This window comes from Leptopilina boulardi, unplaced genomic scaffold (assembly GCF_019393585.1).
Source record: "Leptopilina boulardi isolate dan_hultmark-lab unplaced genomic scaffold, ZJU_Lbou_2.1 LbouV2_55, whole genome shotgun sequence".
In the NCBI taxonomy this organism is placed as follows: Eukaryota; Metazoa; Arthropoda; class Insecta; order Hymenoptera; family Figitidae; genus Leptopilina; species Leptopilina boulardi.
Genome location: NW_026138000.1, coordinates 168,373 through 185,000, shown reverse-complemented (window position 1 = coordinate 185,000; position 16,628 = coordinate 168,373). Strand labels below are relative to the sequence as shown.

The 16,628-nt window shown below is 23.8% G+C and overlaps 3 protein-coding genes across 3 annotated transcripts in view; 2 read left to right on the top strand and 1 right to left on the bottom strand.

The window, feature by feature from the left end:
* The window catches only part of LOC127290068 (RNA-binding protein 42), a 15,433-nt gene extending 10,945 nt beyond the window's left edge, over window positions 1-4,488 (bottom strand). The window contains exons 1-3 of the mRNA XM_051318453.1: window positions 4,099-4,488; window positions 2,419-2,639; window positions 1,518-1,892 (exon numbers count right to left, since the gene is read on the bottom strand). Of these exons, the coding sequence (XP_051174410.1) occupies window positions 1,518-1,892; window positions 2,419-2,639; window positions 4,099-4,139 (637 nt within the window). The 5' untranslated portion in view covers window positions 4,140-4,488. The remainder of the gene's footprint in view (window positions 1-1,517; window positions 1,893-2,418; window positions 2,640-4,098) is intronic.
* Window positions 4,489-4,877: 389 nt separating this feature from the next.
* LOC127290112 (ER membrane protein complex subunit 7) lies at window positions 4,878-7,688 on the top strand. The gene is made up of 4 exons (XM_051318502.1): window positions 4,878-5,144; window positions 6,064-6,322; window positions 6,696-6,770; window positions 6,868-7,688. Exons 1-4 carry the CDS (start codon window positions 4,933-4,935, stop codon window positions 6,994-6,996), a joined length of 675 nt encoding a protein of 224 aa, XP_051174459.1. The 5' UTR covers window positions 4,878-4,932; the 3' UTR covers window positions 6,997-7,688.
* Window positions 7,689-10,167: 2,479 nt separating this feature from the next.
* LOC127290043 (DNA-binding protein D-ETS-6-like) lies at window positions 10,168-16,170 on the top strand. The gene is made up of 4 exons (XM_051318414.1): window positions 10,168-10,845; window positions 11,004-11,249; window positions 14,824-15,085; window positions 15,614-16,170. Exons 1-4 carry the CDS (start codon window positions 10,308-10,310, stop codon window positions 15,897-15,899), a joined length of 1,332 nt encoding a protein of 443 aa, XP_051174371.1. The 5' UTR covers window positions 10,168-10,307; the 3' UTR covers window positions 15,900-16,170.
* The last annotated feature ends 458 nt before the right edge of the window (window positions 16,171-16,628 follow it).

Genomic DNA, 16,628 nt, shown 5'->3' with positions numbered 1-16,628 from the left:
TTTAAAATTGAAATTTTTTTTAAATTATTGAATTTCAATTGACAATGAATTAAAAATTTTGGAAAATAATTGAATTTCAATCGAAGTTTTGAAAAATAATTGAATTTTAGTTGATTTTGAATTAAAAATATGGAAAATAATTGAAATTAGTTGATTTTAAATTGAAAATTTGGAATAATTGAATTTCAGTTAATTTTAAATAGAAAATTTTGGAAAAAAAGTGAATTTTAGTTAATTTTAAATAGAAAAATTTGAAAATAATTGAAGTGTAGTTGATTTTTAATTGAAATTTTGGAAAATAATTGAAATTAGTTGATTGTAAATAGAAAATTTTTAAAATAATTGAATTTCAATTATAATTTTGGAAAATAATTGTATTTTAGTTAAATTTTAGTTGATTTTAAATTTAAATTTGGAAAATAATTGAAATTAGTTTATTTTAAATGGAAAATTATTAAAATAATTGAATTTCAATTATAATTTTGGAAAATAATTGTATTTTAGTTAAATTTTAGTTGATTTTAAATTTAAATTTGGAAAATAATTGAAATTAGTTTATTTTAAATGGAAAATTATTAAAATAATTGAATTTCAATTATAATTTTGGAAAATAATTGTATTTTAGTTAAATTTTAGTTGATTTTAAATTTAAATTTGGAAAATAATTGAAATTAGTTTATTTTAAATAGAATTGAATTTTAGTTGATTTTGAATTTATATTTGGAAAATAATTGAATTTTAGTTGATTTTGAATTTAAATTTGAAAAATAATTAAATTTTAGTTAATTTTGAATTGAACTTTTTGAAAAAAATGGAATTTTAATTAATTTTGAAAATAATTGAATTTTAGTTGATTTTGAATTTAAATTTGAAAAATAATTAAATTTTAGTTAATTTTGAATTGAACTTTTTGAAAAAAATGGAATTTTAATTAATTTTGAAAATAATTGAATTTTAGTTGATTTTGAATTGAAATTGTTGAAAAATAATTGAATTTTAATTGATTTTGAATTGAAATTTTTGCAAACAATTGAATTTTTTGTTGATTTTGAATTTAAATTTTTAGAGATAATTGAATTTCAAAAAATTTTAAATGAAAAATTTTTGAAATAATTAATTTTTACAACTTTTTAAATTGAAAATATTTTTAAAAATAATTGAATTTCAAAAGATATTGTGTTAAATTTCAGACAATAATTATAATAAGTGAAATTTCTAGTGATTTCCGTTTGATGAAGAATTTATTAAAAATCACATAAAAAAAATTGAATTCCAAAATTAAAAAAAAAAAAAATATCCAAAATAATTGAAATAAAGAAGATCTCTGCATTGTACACCAAAAAAAAAAACGTATTTTGTTTAAATATTTTGTTAAAAAAAAAAAAAAAAAAAATTCGAAAAAGTCTCATTTTATTAAAATAAGTCGAAAAAAGTCGGAAAAATTCAAAAAATGGTATAATTCGGGGCCTGTTGAATAAATAAAATTAATTTTGCAAAAAAAAAAAAAAATTATTTACCATCGTCCCAATCGAGTAACGATGGATCCTCCCACGTTTGTCCGCCAGCCATACGAATGATTTTCTTATTTTTCTTTCCCTTGCCCTTGGGATGGCATTCTTCGGCGCTTGCATTTGCCATAATTGAACTCGCTTTACCCTGACTAATAGCCAATTCGGCCGCTGTACTAACACCTTTTGCCTTTGGCTTACGTTTACCCTCATCGTCCGTTACTTTTGCATTAATAATATGTTCAATTATTTCGGGATGAATCATTTGCGGTGCTGGTGATTCATAAGATTTTGGATTACCCGTTAAACATGGATCAACAAGATTTGACATAAATGATGTGGAAATTTGCGCTGGCGACGAATAACTCGCAATTGGTACTGATCCTTTAAAAAAAAAAAAAAAAAAAAATTAATAATTAAAAAAAAATTTTATTTAATTCCTCCAATTTTGTAACTTTTTTTTTCTCAATTACAAATTATTAAATTAAATAATAAAATTTCAAAAAATTTACTTTTAAACATAAAATTAAAAAAATTATTATAATTCCAAATTTATATTAATAAATAAAATATATTTCCTACTATAACGTTACCAAAAAAAAAAAAAAAAAAAAAAAAAAAAAACACCAAAAATGATTAGAATTTTTCTACCAATGTAACAAAAATATTTGTTTAAAAATTTGAAAACGAATAAAATATTTGAAAAAAAAACGTAGTTTTTTTGGATAAAAGTTGATATCGTTTCTTTTGATAAAAATAAAATAAAAATTGTACTTTTTCCAATAAAAATTAAAATAAAAATTTTATTGTTTTTTTCGATAAAAATTAAAATTTACTGTTTTTTTTTTTTTAAATAAAAATTAAAATAAAAATTTCAGTTCTTTTTTTGTGATAAAAATTTTCATATTACCTTGTCTAGAGACTTGAGGGGGAATCATAATTGGAGGTGGCGGAGGCGGTGGAGGTGGGAATCCCATAATTTGAGAAAAAGCAACACCTGCTGCGGCGGCAACAACGGGATTTGGAATTTCATGTTGTTCAAGTTGTCGTGCAACTTGATTGTAAGTATTTGCACCAATTACAGGCCTCACCATTGGCGGAATCATTTGACCACCAATTTCAGCTTCAAATCTGCATTTTTTTTTTTTTTTTTTTTTTTTTTTTTTGAATGAAAAAAAACAAAAAACTTAATAAAAGAATAAAATTTCAATTTCTTTAATTTCCCCTCTTTAATTTTCACAACATTTTTTTGTATAAATTATATTATATTCATTAATTAAAAAAATAAAATTCTATTTTTAAATATCAAAATTTGTTATTTACTTTATCTTAATTATTATTATTAATCTTTAATTAATTAACCGAACATTTTATTTCGCCGCTCGAAATTAATTAATTAATATAAGATAAGATTTGTTTCTTCCTAATTTGTAAATTTTTTTGAGGCTTTTTAAAATATCATTCCTCGAGAATTTAATTTAATTAATTAGGCGAGAATAAATTTTATCTTTAATTAAGAAAGTGAAATAAATAATATTTATTTAATTAATAATTAATAATAAACTGTTAATAATTAATTAAAAAATTAAATTATTATTTAAATAATTTAAAATGAAATTAATGTTTAATTAATTAAATTAAAAAAATTAAATTATTAAATAAATAATAAAAATAATAATTATTAAATTAAATAATAATAATAATAATTATTATTATTATTAAATTAAAATTTAATTCAATTAGAATTAATAATAATTAATAATAAACAGTTAAAAATTAATATAAAAAATTAAATTATTATTTAAATAATTTAATGAAATTAATGTTTAATTAATTAAATTAAATAAATTGAATTATTAAATAAATAAATAAATAATAAAAATAATAATTATTAAATTAAATAATAATAATAATAATAATTATTAAATTACAATTTTATTCAATTAGAAAAAATTTATTTTCTGTTACTTAATTAATAGTTTTATTTTTAATTACGAACAATTTACGAAATTAAATATTAGTTAATGTTAATTTTTTTTTTTTTTTTGAATACGAAAATAAAAGAAAATTTTACAATCGAATAAGAAATAAATAAGTAAAAATTGTAGAGAATACAAAAAAAAAATAATATAGAAAATAACAAAAATATTTATTTTGTATATTTTAATTTATAGAAATTGACTTTACCGCAATTTATTAACATTTAATTAATCAATTAAATTAAGACAATATTTTTTTTTGTTATTTTATTATTATATATTTCACGCTGTCATTTATTTTATTTTAGTAATATTTTATTTACTTCTACAATAATTTTTGATTATATTTATATAATATTTTTAGTTATAGAAATTTCACGAAAATTTTTACTTTTTTTCGGAATAAAAACAAAACATTTTACTATATAATGGAATAAAAATTTGTATAAACTTAAAATAAAAAAAAAATAAATTACTAAAAAATAGAAATAAATTTTGCATTATAAATCGAAATGTTTTATAATATTTCATTGAAAATTATTTTCTTATAATTTTCGAACAAATTGCGTTTGAAATATGCGAATAAAAAATTTGAGGTTAGAAAAACTTACCGATTCATTTCGTCTTCCATTTGACGTAATTTCTCCTCCATTTTCGTCACTTTTTCTTTTTACACTTTCAATAAACGAATAGAATAAATTGAAAAAATTATACTTTAATAGTAAAACTAAATTTTCACTGAAAAAAACACTGGAGAAAAAGCGAAATTTTTTTGGTTACGTTGCAGGCGATCTACGACTTATATATACTGAGGCAAGTTCGATTTGTAGGCAACTATTTAAGGATTAGATACAACAATAAACTTCATTTACTAATAAAAAAAAAAAATTAAAAAATAATTAGTTACAATGGTCATAATTACAATAGAAATTGGTTTTTAATTACATTTTAATTAATGAGAAACACAAGGGGAAGACGGAGACGCTGAGTATACGACGCTGGGCGCATGCGCATTATTACAGCGCATGTCCACAAAACGGCGCTAAAATACAAATTTAAAAAAAAAATATTGCAATTATTTTGAAATCTATTTTAATAATTGCTAATTTAAAAAAAAGAAGTAAATTCTATTAAATATAAAGAAATAATTAAGATTCGACTGAAAAAAATCAAGAAGAGAGGAAATTTGCTACTGTAGGTTTTTGAAAACCTTGAGAAAATTATTATCAAAAACTTTGGTTTTTATTTTAATGATTATAAAATTATTAATATATTATTATATTGTAATATTTTGCAATTATTTAATTCAATTTTAACGTATTTTGCCATAGAAAAAATAAAAAAAAAAAAATTTAATTTTCTAATGTTGCCTATACTGGGCAATTGATTGCGCTGACGTGTAGTTGCAAAATAAAGATAGCATACATAACCTTAAAATTAATAAAATGTCAAAAAAAATTCGACAAAGTATTTTTATTATTTTTGCGTTTATTTTCGCATTAATAAACAATGTTTATTCAAATGAATCTGAAGAATTATCAACAGATTTATATGTTATTGAGGGAAAAGTGTTTCCATGGGAAAATGCTGGTAATTCAGGTTGGCAATTAATGACACACGTCATGGCAAACGGAGGTGAAAATTATGGATTTTTAAGGTGAGTTTTTTTATTTTATACTTTTAGGTCGAGAAAATAAAATGAGAATTTCATTAATTTTTAATAAATATTCTTATTTAAGTTAGTTTTAATTATGGAAATTTTATAAAAATTATTTTTTTTTAACGAAACCTAACCTTCAAATTTTACGAATTTTTTTATTTATATAATAATATTTAGATTGTTGAATTTTCTTTCCTTTTACATGTCATAACGAAAGAGAAATTTTTTTTTCGCAACTTTATATAAATTTTTTTTTCCTTTATTGAATAAAAATTAATTTATTTAATTTTAAAAGTAAATTTTTTAAATTCAAAATTTTTAAATTTAATTTAATTTTGAAATTAAATAAATATTGGAATTAAATTTTTTTTTATTTATAATTAATTTAATTTTATAAGGAAATTTGTTAAATTTTAAATTAATTTAATTTTCAAATTAAATAAATATTAGAATTACATTTTTTTTATTTATAATTAATTTAATTTTGTAAGGAAATTTGTTAAATTTTAAATTAATTTAATTTTGTAAGCAAAATTTTTTAAATTTTAAATTAATTTAATTTTGTAAGCAAAATTTTTTAAATTGGAAATTAATTTAATTTTGTAAGCAAAATTTTTTAAATTTAAAATTAATTTAATTTTGTAAGTAAATTTGTTAAATTTAAAATTAATTTAATTTTATCAGTAATTTATTTAATTTTATTAAATAATAATAATAAATAATAAAAATTTTTATTTTATATTATTTTATTATTAAAAAAAAATTCATTAATTTAATGTTAAAATTACATTTTTTTTAAATTAATTTTAATTTTGTAATGTAAATTTTTTTTAAATTTGAAATTATTAAATTTTTTAAAATTTCAAGTTAATAAAATTGTAAATTGCAAATTTTTATTTAAAATTTTTCTTTTCAGAGAGGATGGAACATTTATTATTTCAAACGTTCCATCGGGTTCGTATGTTATTGAAGTTGTAAATCCAAATTATTTATATGAACCAGTACGCGTTGAAATTAATTCAAAGGGCAAATTTCGTGCCCGAAAGGTAAATTTAATTCAAACATCGCAAGTTATTCAAGTGCCATATCCATTGAAAATGCGATCAATTTCGCCATTTAAATATTTCCAAGTACGCGAAGAATGGAGAGTCACTGATTTTCTCTTCAATCCAATGGTGAGAATATAAAAAAAAATTTTAATTAATTAATTAATTGAAAAAAAATTTAATTAAAAAAAAAACACAATTTTTTCCCCTAAAAATAATTTTATAAAATTATTAACAAATAATTAATTATTAATTAATTGTTAATAATTTTTGAAATTATTTTTTTTATTATTTTTTTAAAATAATTAATTAATAATTAATTGTTATAATTATTATTTAAAAATAATTTTATAAAATAATTTTTTCTCACTTCTACTTCAAAAATAGAAATTAAATAAATATTTTCTTTTTTTTGACCTCTAAAATACTAATTTTTTTTTAGCAAATTAAATTTTTTTCCCCTCTCAATTAATCGTCGATTTTTTTTCTCTTTTTATTCAAGGTTCTCATGATGATTTTACCATTAATTTTAATAATGATTCTCCCGAAAATAATGAACGATCCAGAAACAAGAAAGGTGAGAATTATTTAATTAACTATTAATTTTATAATTCAAATATATTTTTGTTTTTTTTTTCCTTAAAAATATTTAATTTATTTTCCCTTTCTTTCAGGAAATGGAACAATTAAATAATTTGACAATTTACAATTTACCTGAAGTATCAGAAGTTTTAACGACTTATCTCTCAGGTGGTGAGAAACAAAAAACAAAAGCCGTAAAAGCGGCTAAAAAACGTCAATGATAATTTCGCAAATTAGAAATATTTTGCGATTCTAGTCTTTAAAATGTATTTTTTCCATTTATTATTTTTTTTTCCTTTTTTTTTTGTTACATTCTCTAAAATAATTCATAACCGAGGAATTTTCATTTTCTTTTCTTTTTTCGTATCTCTTTTTCCTTAAATAATTTATAGTCGAATTTTACATTAACGGTAAAATTTAATCAACAATTGACCAAAAAAAAAACAAAAAAAAATGTAAATATTGTCGGTAGATAGAATTTTACACGCGAATTTCCTTGTTTTTCTCTTTCTTTTTTGTTATCTATTTTTTATTCTTTCGATTTATTTTTAGATTTTTTTTCTGTGGAAAATTTAATAATTAAATGTATTTAGTAAATTTACTGATTTATTTTCTCAAAAAAGAAAAAATCATTTAAATGGCATTTTTTAGCGAATTAATTCCATAATAATAATTATTTTGGTAAGTAGGAAAAGATCTCATTTGGGGTGTTTTGATTTTTTTTTTTTTTTTTAGTCCATTATTCCTGTTTGACTTTTAAAAATTGTTCGCAATTTCAATGAATTTGTATTATTTAAGTAATTTGAAAAAAATTTCTATCACCTACGAAAAATGTATTTCGAATTAATTTAAACAGATTTTGCAAATTTGTTAATAAATTGTTAATAATAAAAAATAATAAGTTTTTACAGGATTTGATTTGTTTATTTTTCCTTTCTTTTCCTTTATTTTAATTTTAAAATAAATTAATAGAAAAAAAAGGAATCTGATATATATTGTCAACATGTTGTTCACAGCGGGTGAAATGGCTTAGAATAAAAGAAATTTCTTTTTTTTTTTTAAAAAAAGAACGATCGCCACCGAAGTTAGTGGGAAATATTCACGTTTCCGAGAATTGAAAAATTCGAACTTATCTCTTCAATGAAACGACGTGCGTGGGCTTTCTTTTCGGTAAATGATCAAACAAGAATGAATTATTATTTTTCAAAAAGTGAATTTGAAAATTTTTCATTTAATACAAAAACAAAATGAAAGTTAATAATTTAAAAATCATTAAAAAGAAAAGGGGAGATAAAAAAGAAATAACAAAAATTATAAAACATTTCATAAATATATTTAAAAAAATAATTTTCAACCCGAGTTTATTGATATTACCGACGGTCGGCAACGAACTGTGTCGATAATACAAAACTTCTCAATCGATAAGATAGTTTTTCTAAATAATTTCTCAAATTAAAAAAAAAACCGATTCTTTTCAAAAATAGTACCCTTAAAATATATTTTAATGCATTTTGTATATTTCTATATATATATGACATAAGAAATCTTTCATTCTTGGAAGTGATTTGAGTCCTTGAATGAAAGTTTCGTCATAAGGCCCTCCACTTGGGTTTGTGAATGGGCCATATATACGAGGGGCCCCAATTGGCGGGAACTCAGTGATTCTTAGAACTTAAACGACCAGATGAAAGTTACATGCATCCGTTATGTTCTTTTTTTCACTATATATACATATTGAATATCTTTCAAATGATTCACCCTGATCGACATTTTTTTTTCTCTCTTTTGTGTCTCTCGATCGACTTTCGGTGCTCGATAATTACGCTTTTGTTTTTTAATAAAACTATTTACAAATTAAAAAAAAAATTTTTAATTTTTTAATAAAATTTTAAATTGCAATTTTTAAAATTGAGATTTGTAATTTATATTATCTCAAAATATTCTTAACTAATTTATTTTTTAAAAATCTTGTACAAAAATAAAATAAAAATGTCGAAAATTAATTTTTAAAAATCAAAAATATACGTAAAAACCTTAAAAAGGTATATAGGATACGAGAGTCCTATAAATATAACGCATATACGGCACAGGTTCAAATGAATCGTTTAAAAGAAATACAGAATGAAAAATGTGTCCGGTTGAGATACGCCGCTTATTCATATATATATAGAATATAAATTGAGAGAAAAAAAAGATGCAAAATAAGAATATAGTCATTATAATGGCGCCCGACAAAGAAATTATATACCACATCAAGAGTGTCAAGTGTGTTACATTGACTTTAAATCGCGGCATTTTTATAATAGACAAATTATCAACGCATATATATTATGATATTGATATATAATTCGTGCATGCAAATATATTTAGTAGAAATTAGTGAGAAAGGTTTAAAATCTAAATATTTACCTCCCAAGATTACCAGATGTGTGGTCGCGGGTATATCCTATTCCTTTCTAAATCATATTACACTTTGAATTTTAAATTAACTACTTCCTGTCTTTTTTTAATCATCACTTTGAATCGCTTTCCGAAACTTCCTAATATATGTATATACTGAATTTAAAGTTATATATTGTGTTTGTTATTTTTGATCGCACCCGTGTTTATTTACTTTAACTTTTAATAATAAAAAACTGTTTCTCAATTGATAAATAAAATAGTTAAGGATATTTTAATTTGACAATATAAGAATTTTCTAAATTTAAAAAATACATTCACGGAAAAAAGGACTGTTTGCCCAAAAGAGTTTCCATACAAAAATTTAATATTTTATACGATCAAAGTGAATCTGTTGTTTTAATTAATTTTGGTAATTATTCATCATTAATATAAAACAAACCTTTTTTTAAAAAAACCACTTCACTTTTTCTTATATCCTCTTTCATGTCCGTAGTCATTAAAATACTTCTTTTTTTTAATCCTCCATTGTTTTATAATTTTATTTCGTTAATGTTATTTATTATTCATCATTAATATAAAACAACCTTTTCTTAAACCACTTCACTTTTTTCTTATATCCTCTTTTGTGTCCATAGTCATCTGAAACAAAAAAAACAATAAGTTAAAAATGATATCTATAATGCATATTTAAAATAAAGTCTGCTAACTCAAAATTCGGTTAAATAAAAATATCCCTAATGGGAAAATTTAAACGAACTACAAATGTACTTTGTTAAATTATTTTTACACGAGGAATAAATAATTTGAATATTTGTGTATTTCTTTAAATTTTACTCCTCTTTTTTTACACAAATATATACATAAAATATCATCTCTCTGAAATCCCTTCCACGATACAGGTACCCCTCTAAAATCTTTCCAGACTCCCTTCCTCGTTGGCCAATTTATTTCTCCTATAGCTTTTCGATCACATAAATGAGAGTGTTATATTCAGAATTCACTCTTTTCTCTCGCAACTCTTCTTCAAATTACTCAATAATCGAAATTTATTTTGTAACTCATATAAATTTCAACAAAAAAAATTACAATTTCATTCAATGAAATTGTTGAGAGTCACAAAAAAGGTCAAATGACGTGCACGGAGAATTTCCAGGAAGCGGTGACTCGATCTTCGAGACCCATTGCTGATGGCGATTTTCGTGAATCATCATTTCTCTTCGCTGCTGCTGCAGAAGAGCCGTCGGTGAATGTTGTGCTGGACCATTCCATTTTTTCACCAACAGTTTTCAGTGAACCATTAGACAGTGAGGAAGTTGCAAAGAATGTTTATCATTATTTTGATTATCAATATCAATCATCAAAATGGAAAAGAACCACCATAAGTTTAAATGAAAATAACAATAAGAATGAATTAGGTGATGATCATAATTATTGTTTGGGAAAAAGTGAGAATGATATGCACGCTGAAGTGGAATTTTCATCATCGGAGGGGGGTGAAATAGTGGAGATTTTGAATTTAGACGAAATTCAAATTAGTGATGAAAGAATCAGTGAAAAAAGTGAACATATAAATAATGTCAATGAGAGTGAAGGTTCATCATCTAATTTTCATGAAGATGATAATGAAGAGAAGAAGGAACACAACGAGGCTGTTTTTGTACCATCAGGTTGGATGCCTTTTCAATATATCGAAAAATTAATATCAATTTTACAACTTCTACTTTATAAAAAATACCTTTTCTCGTTTCAATTTCCCTCAAAAAATTAGAAAATTTAATATGAAAAATTTTTGTATAGGTTTTTTGCAAATAATTTAAAATTCCAGATCCCTCTGAATGGAATTCGAGTCATGTGACCTCGTGGTTATCGTGGTGTATTGGTGCATTTTCCATTGAACCCGTTCCAATTTTATCCGAATTGCCAAAATCTGGCAAAGAACTGTTAGAATTAACACTGAGTCATTGGGAAAAAATTCCTGGCGGTAAAATTCTTGCTCGACATCTTGGTCATCTTAGACTACAGGCGACGGGTGTGCGAAATGATGCTCTTCTTCAAGAGGAACATATTTCCGGTGAGTTTCGATATTTATTTTTACAAAATTCGAAAAACACAATTTTCTAATATAAAAACAGGTGAATAAAAATATTTATTTAAGATGAAATAAATTATATTTTTTTAATGGTAAAAATTTCGGATCATAAATCTGAAAATTGAATTAATTCAATTTTGAGATTTTTAATTCGGAGGATGGATGAGATTGACTTAATGCTATATGCTAGGGTTTAATAGAGGTTTTATATTGAATCGTTTTATTTCAAACTAAAGTGACCGGAAGAAGCTAAAAGTTCCCCTGGGGGTTGACCTCTTACCTTATCAGGCGCGTTTAACGAGAGGCGATCCATTTTCGATAAGGAGCAGACCGCGTCCAAGGAAACGTATAATATATCTTTATCCTCGTTAAATTTCAATCACATAAAACATAAAAAAGATTTTTGTTTTATTTATTATAAAAAAAATTACGTTTAATTTTTTAATTAAATTTTGAATTTCTATTCTACCCTCTATCTTTGAAAAAAATTGAATTTTTATTTTACGCTCAACTCGTATATTTGAAATCGCAATTCTCTCGGTCTATATAATGGACGAAAGTCCCAGGGCTTTATATCAATGAAACTTTTTCATTGGACTTTCAAATCGTTTTCTTTTTTCTTCCTTCTATCAATTGAAAAAAAGTATTTTTACGAAAAAATGGCTTATTATATATATATATACTAGAAGGGGAAAAAAGTTTATTTGATTTAAATAAAGTTTAATTAATCTATTTTGATAAAATAGCTATTCCCACAATGGAAAGAAGGCATCATAACCTAAAAATTTAGGTAATTTTTAGGGTACTTCCACAGTAGAAACGACAACATAACCTTTAAATTTAGGTCATTTTAGGGTGTATCCACAATAGAAAGCCTCGAAATTAGTTCAAGGGGCGAAAAGTTATCTTAAAATTTAATTGTTTTAAATAAAAAATTTTCTTAGCCATTATGTGCATTAAAAATTAATGTATTATTGAATTTAATTTTAATTATTGGAAATGCAGAAAGAAACAGAAAATTTTTGTGAATTTCTCTCTCTCTTGCTCTCTTGACACTCACTAAGCTGGGAAGATTTATAGTGAGTTTGAATAAAGCTGTAGGTATTCTATTCTCCCCTCCGTCGTTTATTAAACGAATCAGTGTTATCGCGGTGAGAGTTCACTCATGAATAAACCATCGAGTGTTTGGGTATACATATAGCATATAGCGCGCCTGAATGCCGGCAATACGGTGTCTCTCGGGGTGAAGAGGGTTGCTGGCCTTACACCCAGCATCCGGTAAATGGTCCAGCGCCTGTACCAGAGAGGTACGGTATATATGTATGTATATATATATAAGCTCTCTCACCACGGGGCGCGACTATATTGTTTTCTTGATGAGCATGAAACATCCCCCCCTCTTGACATATTCTTATAGCTCTCTTACTCTTCAGAGAGGAGATAATTTTCTCACTTCACCTTTTCGTATATATATATATATAACATTTCAAAATCTTTGCTTCGTCATAAAAAAATTGTATTATTCATATATATACAATTGGCAGATAAATATATGATATTAATTTAATTTATTTAAAAATAAAAATCAAACAGTTTATTAATTTATTAACAAAAAAAAATAAATAAAATTTTTATTAATAAAAATTAATTATTACCAAAAAATTAACTGTAGAAAAATTTTAATGACGTGAAGAAAATAATTTTTTTATAGTAAGAGAGATGATATATAACTGAAGAAAGGGACCTAACAACCAAAAAAATATAGGTTATGTTTCTTATAGTTTGATTAAGGCTGAGTCTATATATACAATTGTCGCTTTATGTCGTGTTAACATAAGAACCCAGTTTGTATAGACATAGCCTAAAAGTTTTCCTAAGTTTAATCTTGTGAGATCAAAGATCATTATTTATTATTCATCATTAATATAAAACAAACCTTTTTTTAAACCGCTTCACTTTTTCTTATATCCTTTTTCGCGTTCATACAGTCGCATCTGAAATAAAAATATAATTTTTTAATGTCACAATATATTTAAAAAAAATTCAAAAATTATGTAGATTTAATTGGATAAACTTCTGTTTTTAATTATGTTTACAATTAAAAATTTATTTTAATTTTAAAAAATTAATTTATAAAAAATAAAAAATAGTAAGTCTGAAAAAAATGTAATAAAATATTCACTTTTTTTATATGGAATTGGAAATATTTATTTTCGATGTTATTAAAATTCTGAAATGAAAATTCTATTTTAATTTAATTCTCTAAAAAACAAAGAAGAGAATCTTTTTTGGACACCTCTTGTTGGCAAAAGCAGAGGGATTGGGGGTGGAAGAATGGTGGGGGCAATAAGGGCTGAAATCACCGGGTCAAAGGTCTCTCAGTTTCACACTAGCAACCACCAACTGCGAACGATTTCCCTTATTAAATGTTTTTTGGTAGTTATTGAAAAAAAAAAATTTCTCTCCACAAGAATCAAGTTTTCTTTATAAAAAATATTTTTTTGAAAATAATTTTTTTATTTTATTTAAAATATTTGAAATTTTTATTTTTAAAAAACGTCAGTAAAAATTGTATCAAAAAATAGTGCTGATATATACAAAATACCTTCTTATGAGAATGTAAAAAAGTCAAAAAAAAAAATGAATAGAAATAAAAATATGAAATAGTGAATTTACAATTTATTTAAAATAGAAAGCTAAATATTTATATATTACTGTGATTTTTTCGGTGATAGTGTTTTTTTTTGTTTTACAAATTTTTTTTTGAAAAATGGCGCTTTTTATTGGTGGAATTTGGTGTCGAGAAGCCGGATTTCAAGTTCTCGGTAAAAAGCAATGGCCGATTTCAAGGCAATTTGTCCGCAATGGCGGCGTCGATCATTTGGCATTCCTAAAGGTTCGCGAAATATTATTTTTCTAAATAAAAACAAATTTCATGAATACAATACAATTAATATATATAATATAATATTAATAAATATATTAATATTATATTAATATATATTGAAATACTATTCATTATACTAAGCGGGAGGGTTTTTTTTTTTTTTTTTTTTGAAAAAAGATCGTCACTCGAGGGGCTGCAAATAATTTTTTATGATCGACAAGCACGTTATGTGGAGGATACAAACCCACCCCTTACACCTTCAACAAGATTCCAGATTACATCCTTCAACTGCGGCAATATTTTACAATGGTACACATTTTTTTTTTTAATGAATGAAAATTTTTCATATACTTTTCATAGGGGGAAAATATAAAAAAAAAAAAAATTTATTCATGTAATTTTTAAAATTAGTTTAAAATTATCGTAAAAAGAATTCTTAAGATAAACTGAAATTTTAGAAAAAATCTGTAATTAAAGTTGTTTTGGTATACATGAATAATTGAGTTGAAACTAAAAATATAAATTTCTCAAAAATAGAAAAAAAAGGGGGGGGAAGGTGGTCCATGGTCATCAAGATCGATGGCGAGGGGGGAGAAGGTGTTTTTTATTTCTCTGAAGAACCTTCCTATCAGTTAAATATATATATATACTTGTTTCTGTGAATTTTAGAAAGGTTCAGCCTCCTTCAACGCACGTGTTCTCTGATTGGTTCAACTGGAGGCAGTAGTTCGGGGGCGGTCGGAGGCGGACAAGTTCAACTTTGGCAATTCCTTCTCGAGCTACTCTCCGATTCGTCAAACTCCTCCTGTATTGCATGGGAGGGCTCAAACGGTGAATTCAAGCTCACTGATCCTGATGAAGTGGCACGCCGTTGGGGAGAGCGCAAGAGCAAACCCAATATGAATTATGATAAACTTTCGAGAGCTCTCAGGTATGTTAAACATACTCTTAAATATACGTCTTTTTCATGTAATTAAATTTTAATTTAACATATAAGTCTTCCACAAATCAAATAAATAATTATTAATTTAGCTGTATTTCATCATACCTGCACTAATTGGTTGCAATATTTTTTGCTTTAAATTAAACTTGAGTGAAACCTGATCAAATTCGTTCAGAGATTGATTGATGCTAATCTGCCAGGGATGCAAAGTGGTCAAAAAACCATGTTCGTTCCAAGAATGTTCTTAAATTTTTTTGGGAACGTTTCATATGTCAGCCAAAAAATGTACTAGAACATATTATTTGAACATCCATATTCTTAAAATGTTTGAGAACATTATTTGGCGGACATGAAACGTTTTTAAAATGAACATGGTTTTTTGCCCACTGGATAGGAACTTTTTTATTTGAGAAAAATAAATATATAGGACCTTTTAAATTTTGGGAATTATTAAAAGTTCAATATATACTGTTATGCTGAGGAAAAAAAAATTAAATAGGAACAAATTAATTGCAGATACTACTATGATAAAAATATAATGACAAAAGTTCATGGCAAAAGATATGCCTATAAATTTGATTTTCACGGATTAATGTTGGCGTGTCAGACCCAAGCTGGTGTTACACTGGAGTCAACAGGAACACCTCGTGGAACTGGATCGACGACAAATTGTCATCAATATCATTCACATCATTTATTCCCTAGTGGATCAACGTCTCAACATTCACAACCACCATCACATCAACCACCACCACCGCCACATTATTGTTGGCCTTATCATCGATTTTCATCGCCTACTTAAAAAAAATATGGAATCATTTTTGTTTTTAAATACCCTTAAATTTTATATCCATAATAATGGTAAAACTTGAAATTAATGATTGCAAATAATATGATTCCTTAATATGATCGGTGCTATTAGGGCTTTTAATAAATGTAAAATTTTAGTTCCACTGATGATAAACATATACTTATAAAGAACTTTTTTATAATATATAAGAAAAGAAATTATTGTATAAGTCGCATTGTAAATAATTTTTGTGTAAGTTTCTAATAAAGTGTAAAAAAAATTATATATGTGGGTATTTTTATGGGTAAAAAGGGGTCGAATTTTTATTTATTCAAATTATTATTTTGCAGACTTTTTATCAAAACGATTTTTCTATATTACAGAATTTTTATATAACTGGAAATTCACCTTACAGAATTTTTATTTGTCAAAATTTATATTTACTCGAATTTTCATTTAACATATAAAACGCATTTTAAAGAATTTTTAGTGTGTATAGAATTGCATTGCATAGAATTTTTATTTTATTCTTTCAGATGAATTTTCATTTGTTCGAATTATTATTTGATATAATTTCCATAAAAACCGATTTTTTTACTGAATTTTTAACCGAAAAATCATTTAACAGAATTTCTAATTGATAAAAAATTTTCATTTGTCCGAAATTTCAAATGACAGAAACAACAATCGATTTTGGCGCGATTTTTAAATTATCAACTAATCAAAAAATTATCCAAAAAA

Bases quoted from the DNA above. Each gene is read 5' to 3' on its own strand.
- LOC127290112 (XM_051318502.1), top strand. From the start codon at position 4,933: ATGTCAAAAAAAATTCGACAAAGTATTTTTATTATTTTTGCGTTTATT. The intron at 5,145-6,063 runs GTGAGTTTTTTT...TTTTCTTTTCAG, and splicing joins GAAAATTATGGATTTTTAAG to AGAGGATGGAACATTTATTA. The intron at 6,771-6,867 runs GTGAGAATTATT...CCTTTCTTTCAG, and splicing joins ACGATCCAGAAACAAGAAAG to GAAATGGAACAATTAAATAA.
- LOC127290043 (XM_051318414.1), top strand. From the start codon at position 10,308: ATGACGTGCACGGAGAATTTCCAGGAAGCGGTGACTCGATCTTCGAGA. The intron at 11,250-14,823 runs GTGAGTTTCGAT...TGTGAATTTTAG, and splicing joins TCAAGAGGAACATATTTCCG to AAAGGTTCAGCCTCCTTCAA. The intron at 15,086-15,613 runs GTATGTTAAACA...AATTAATTGCAG, and splicing joins AAACTTTCGAGAGCTCTCAG to ATACTACTATGATAAAAATA.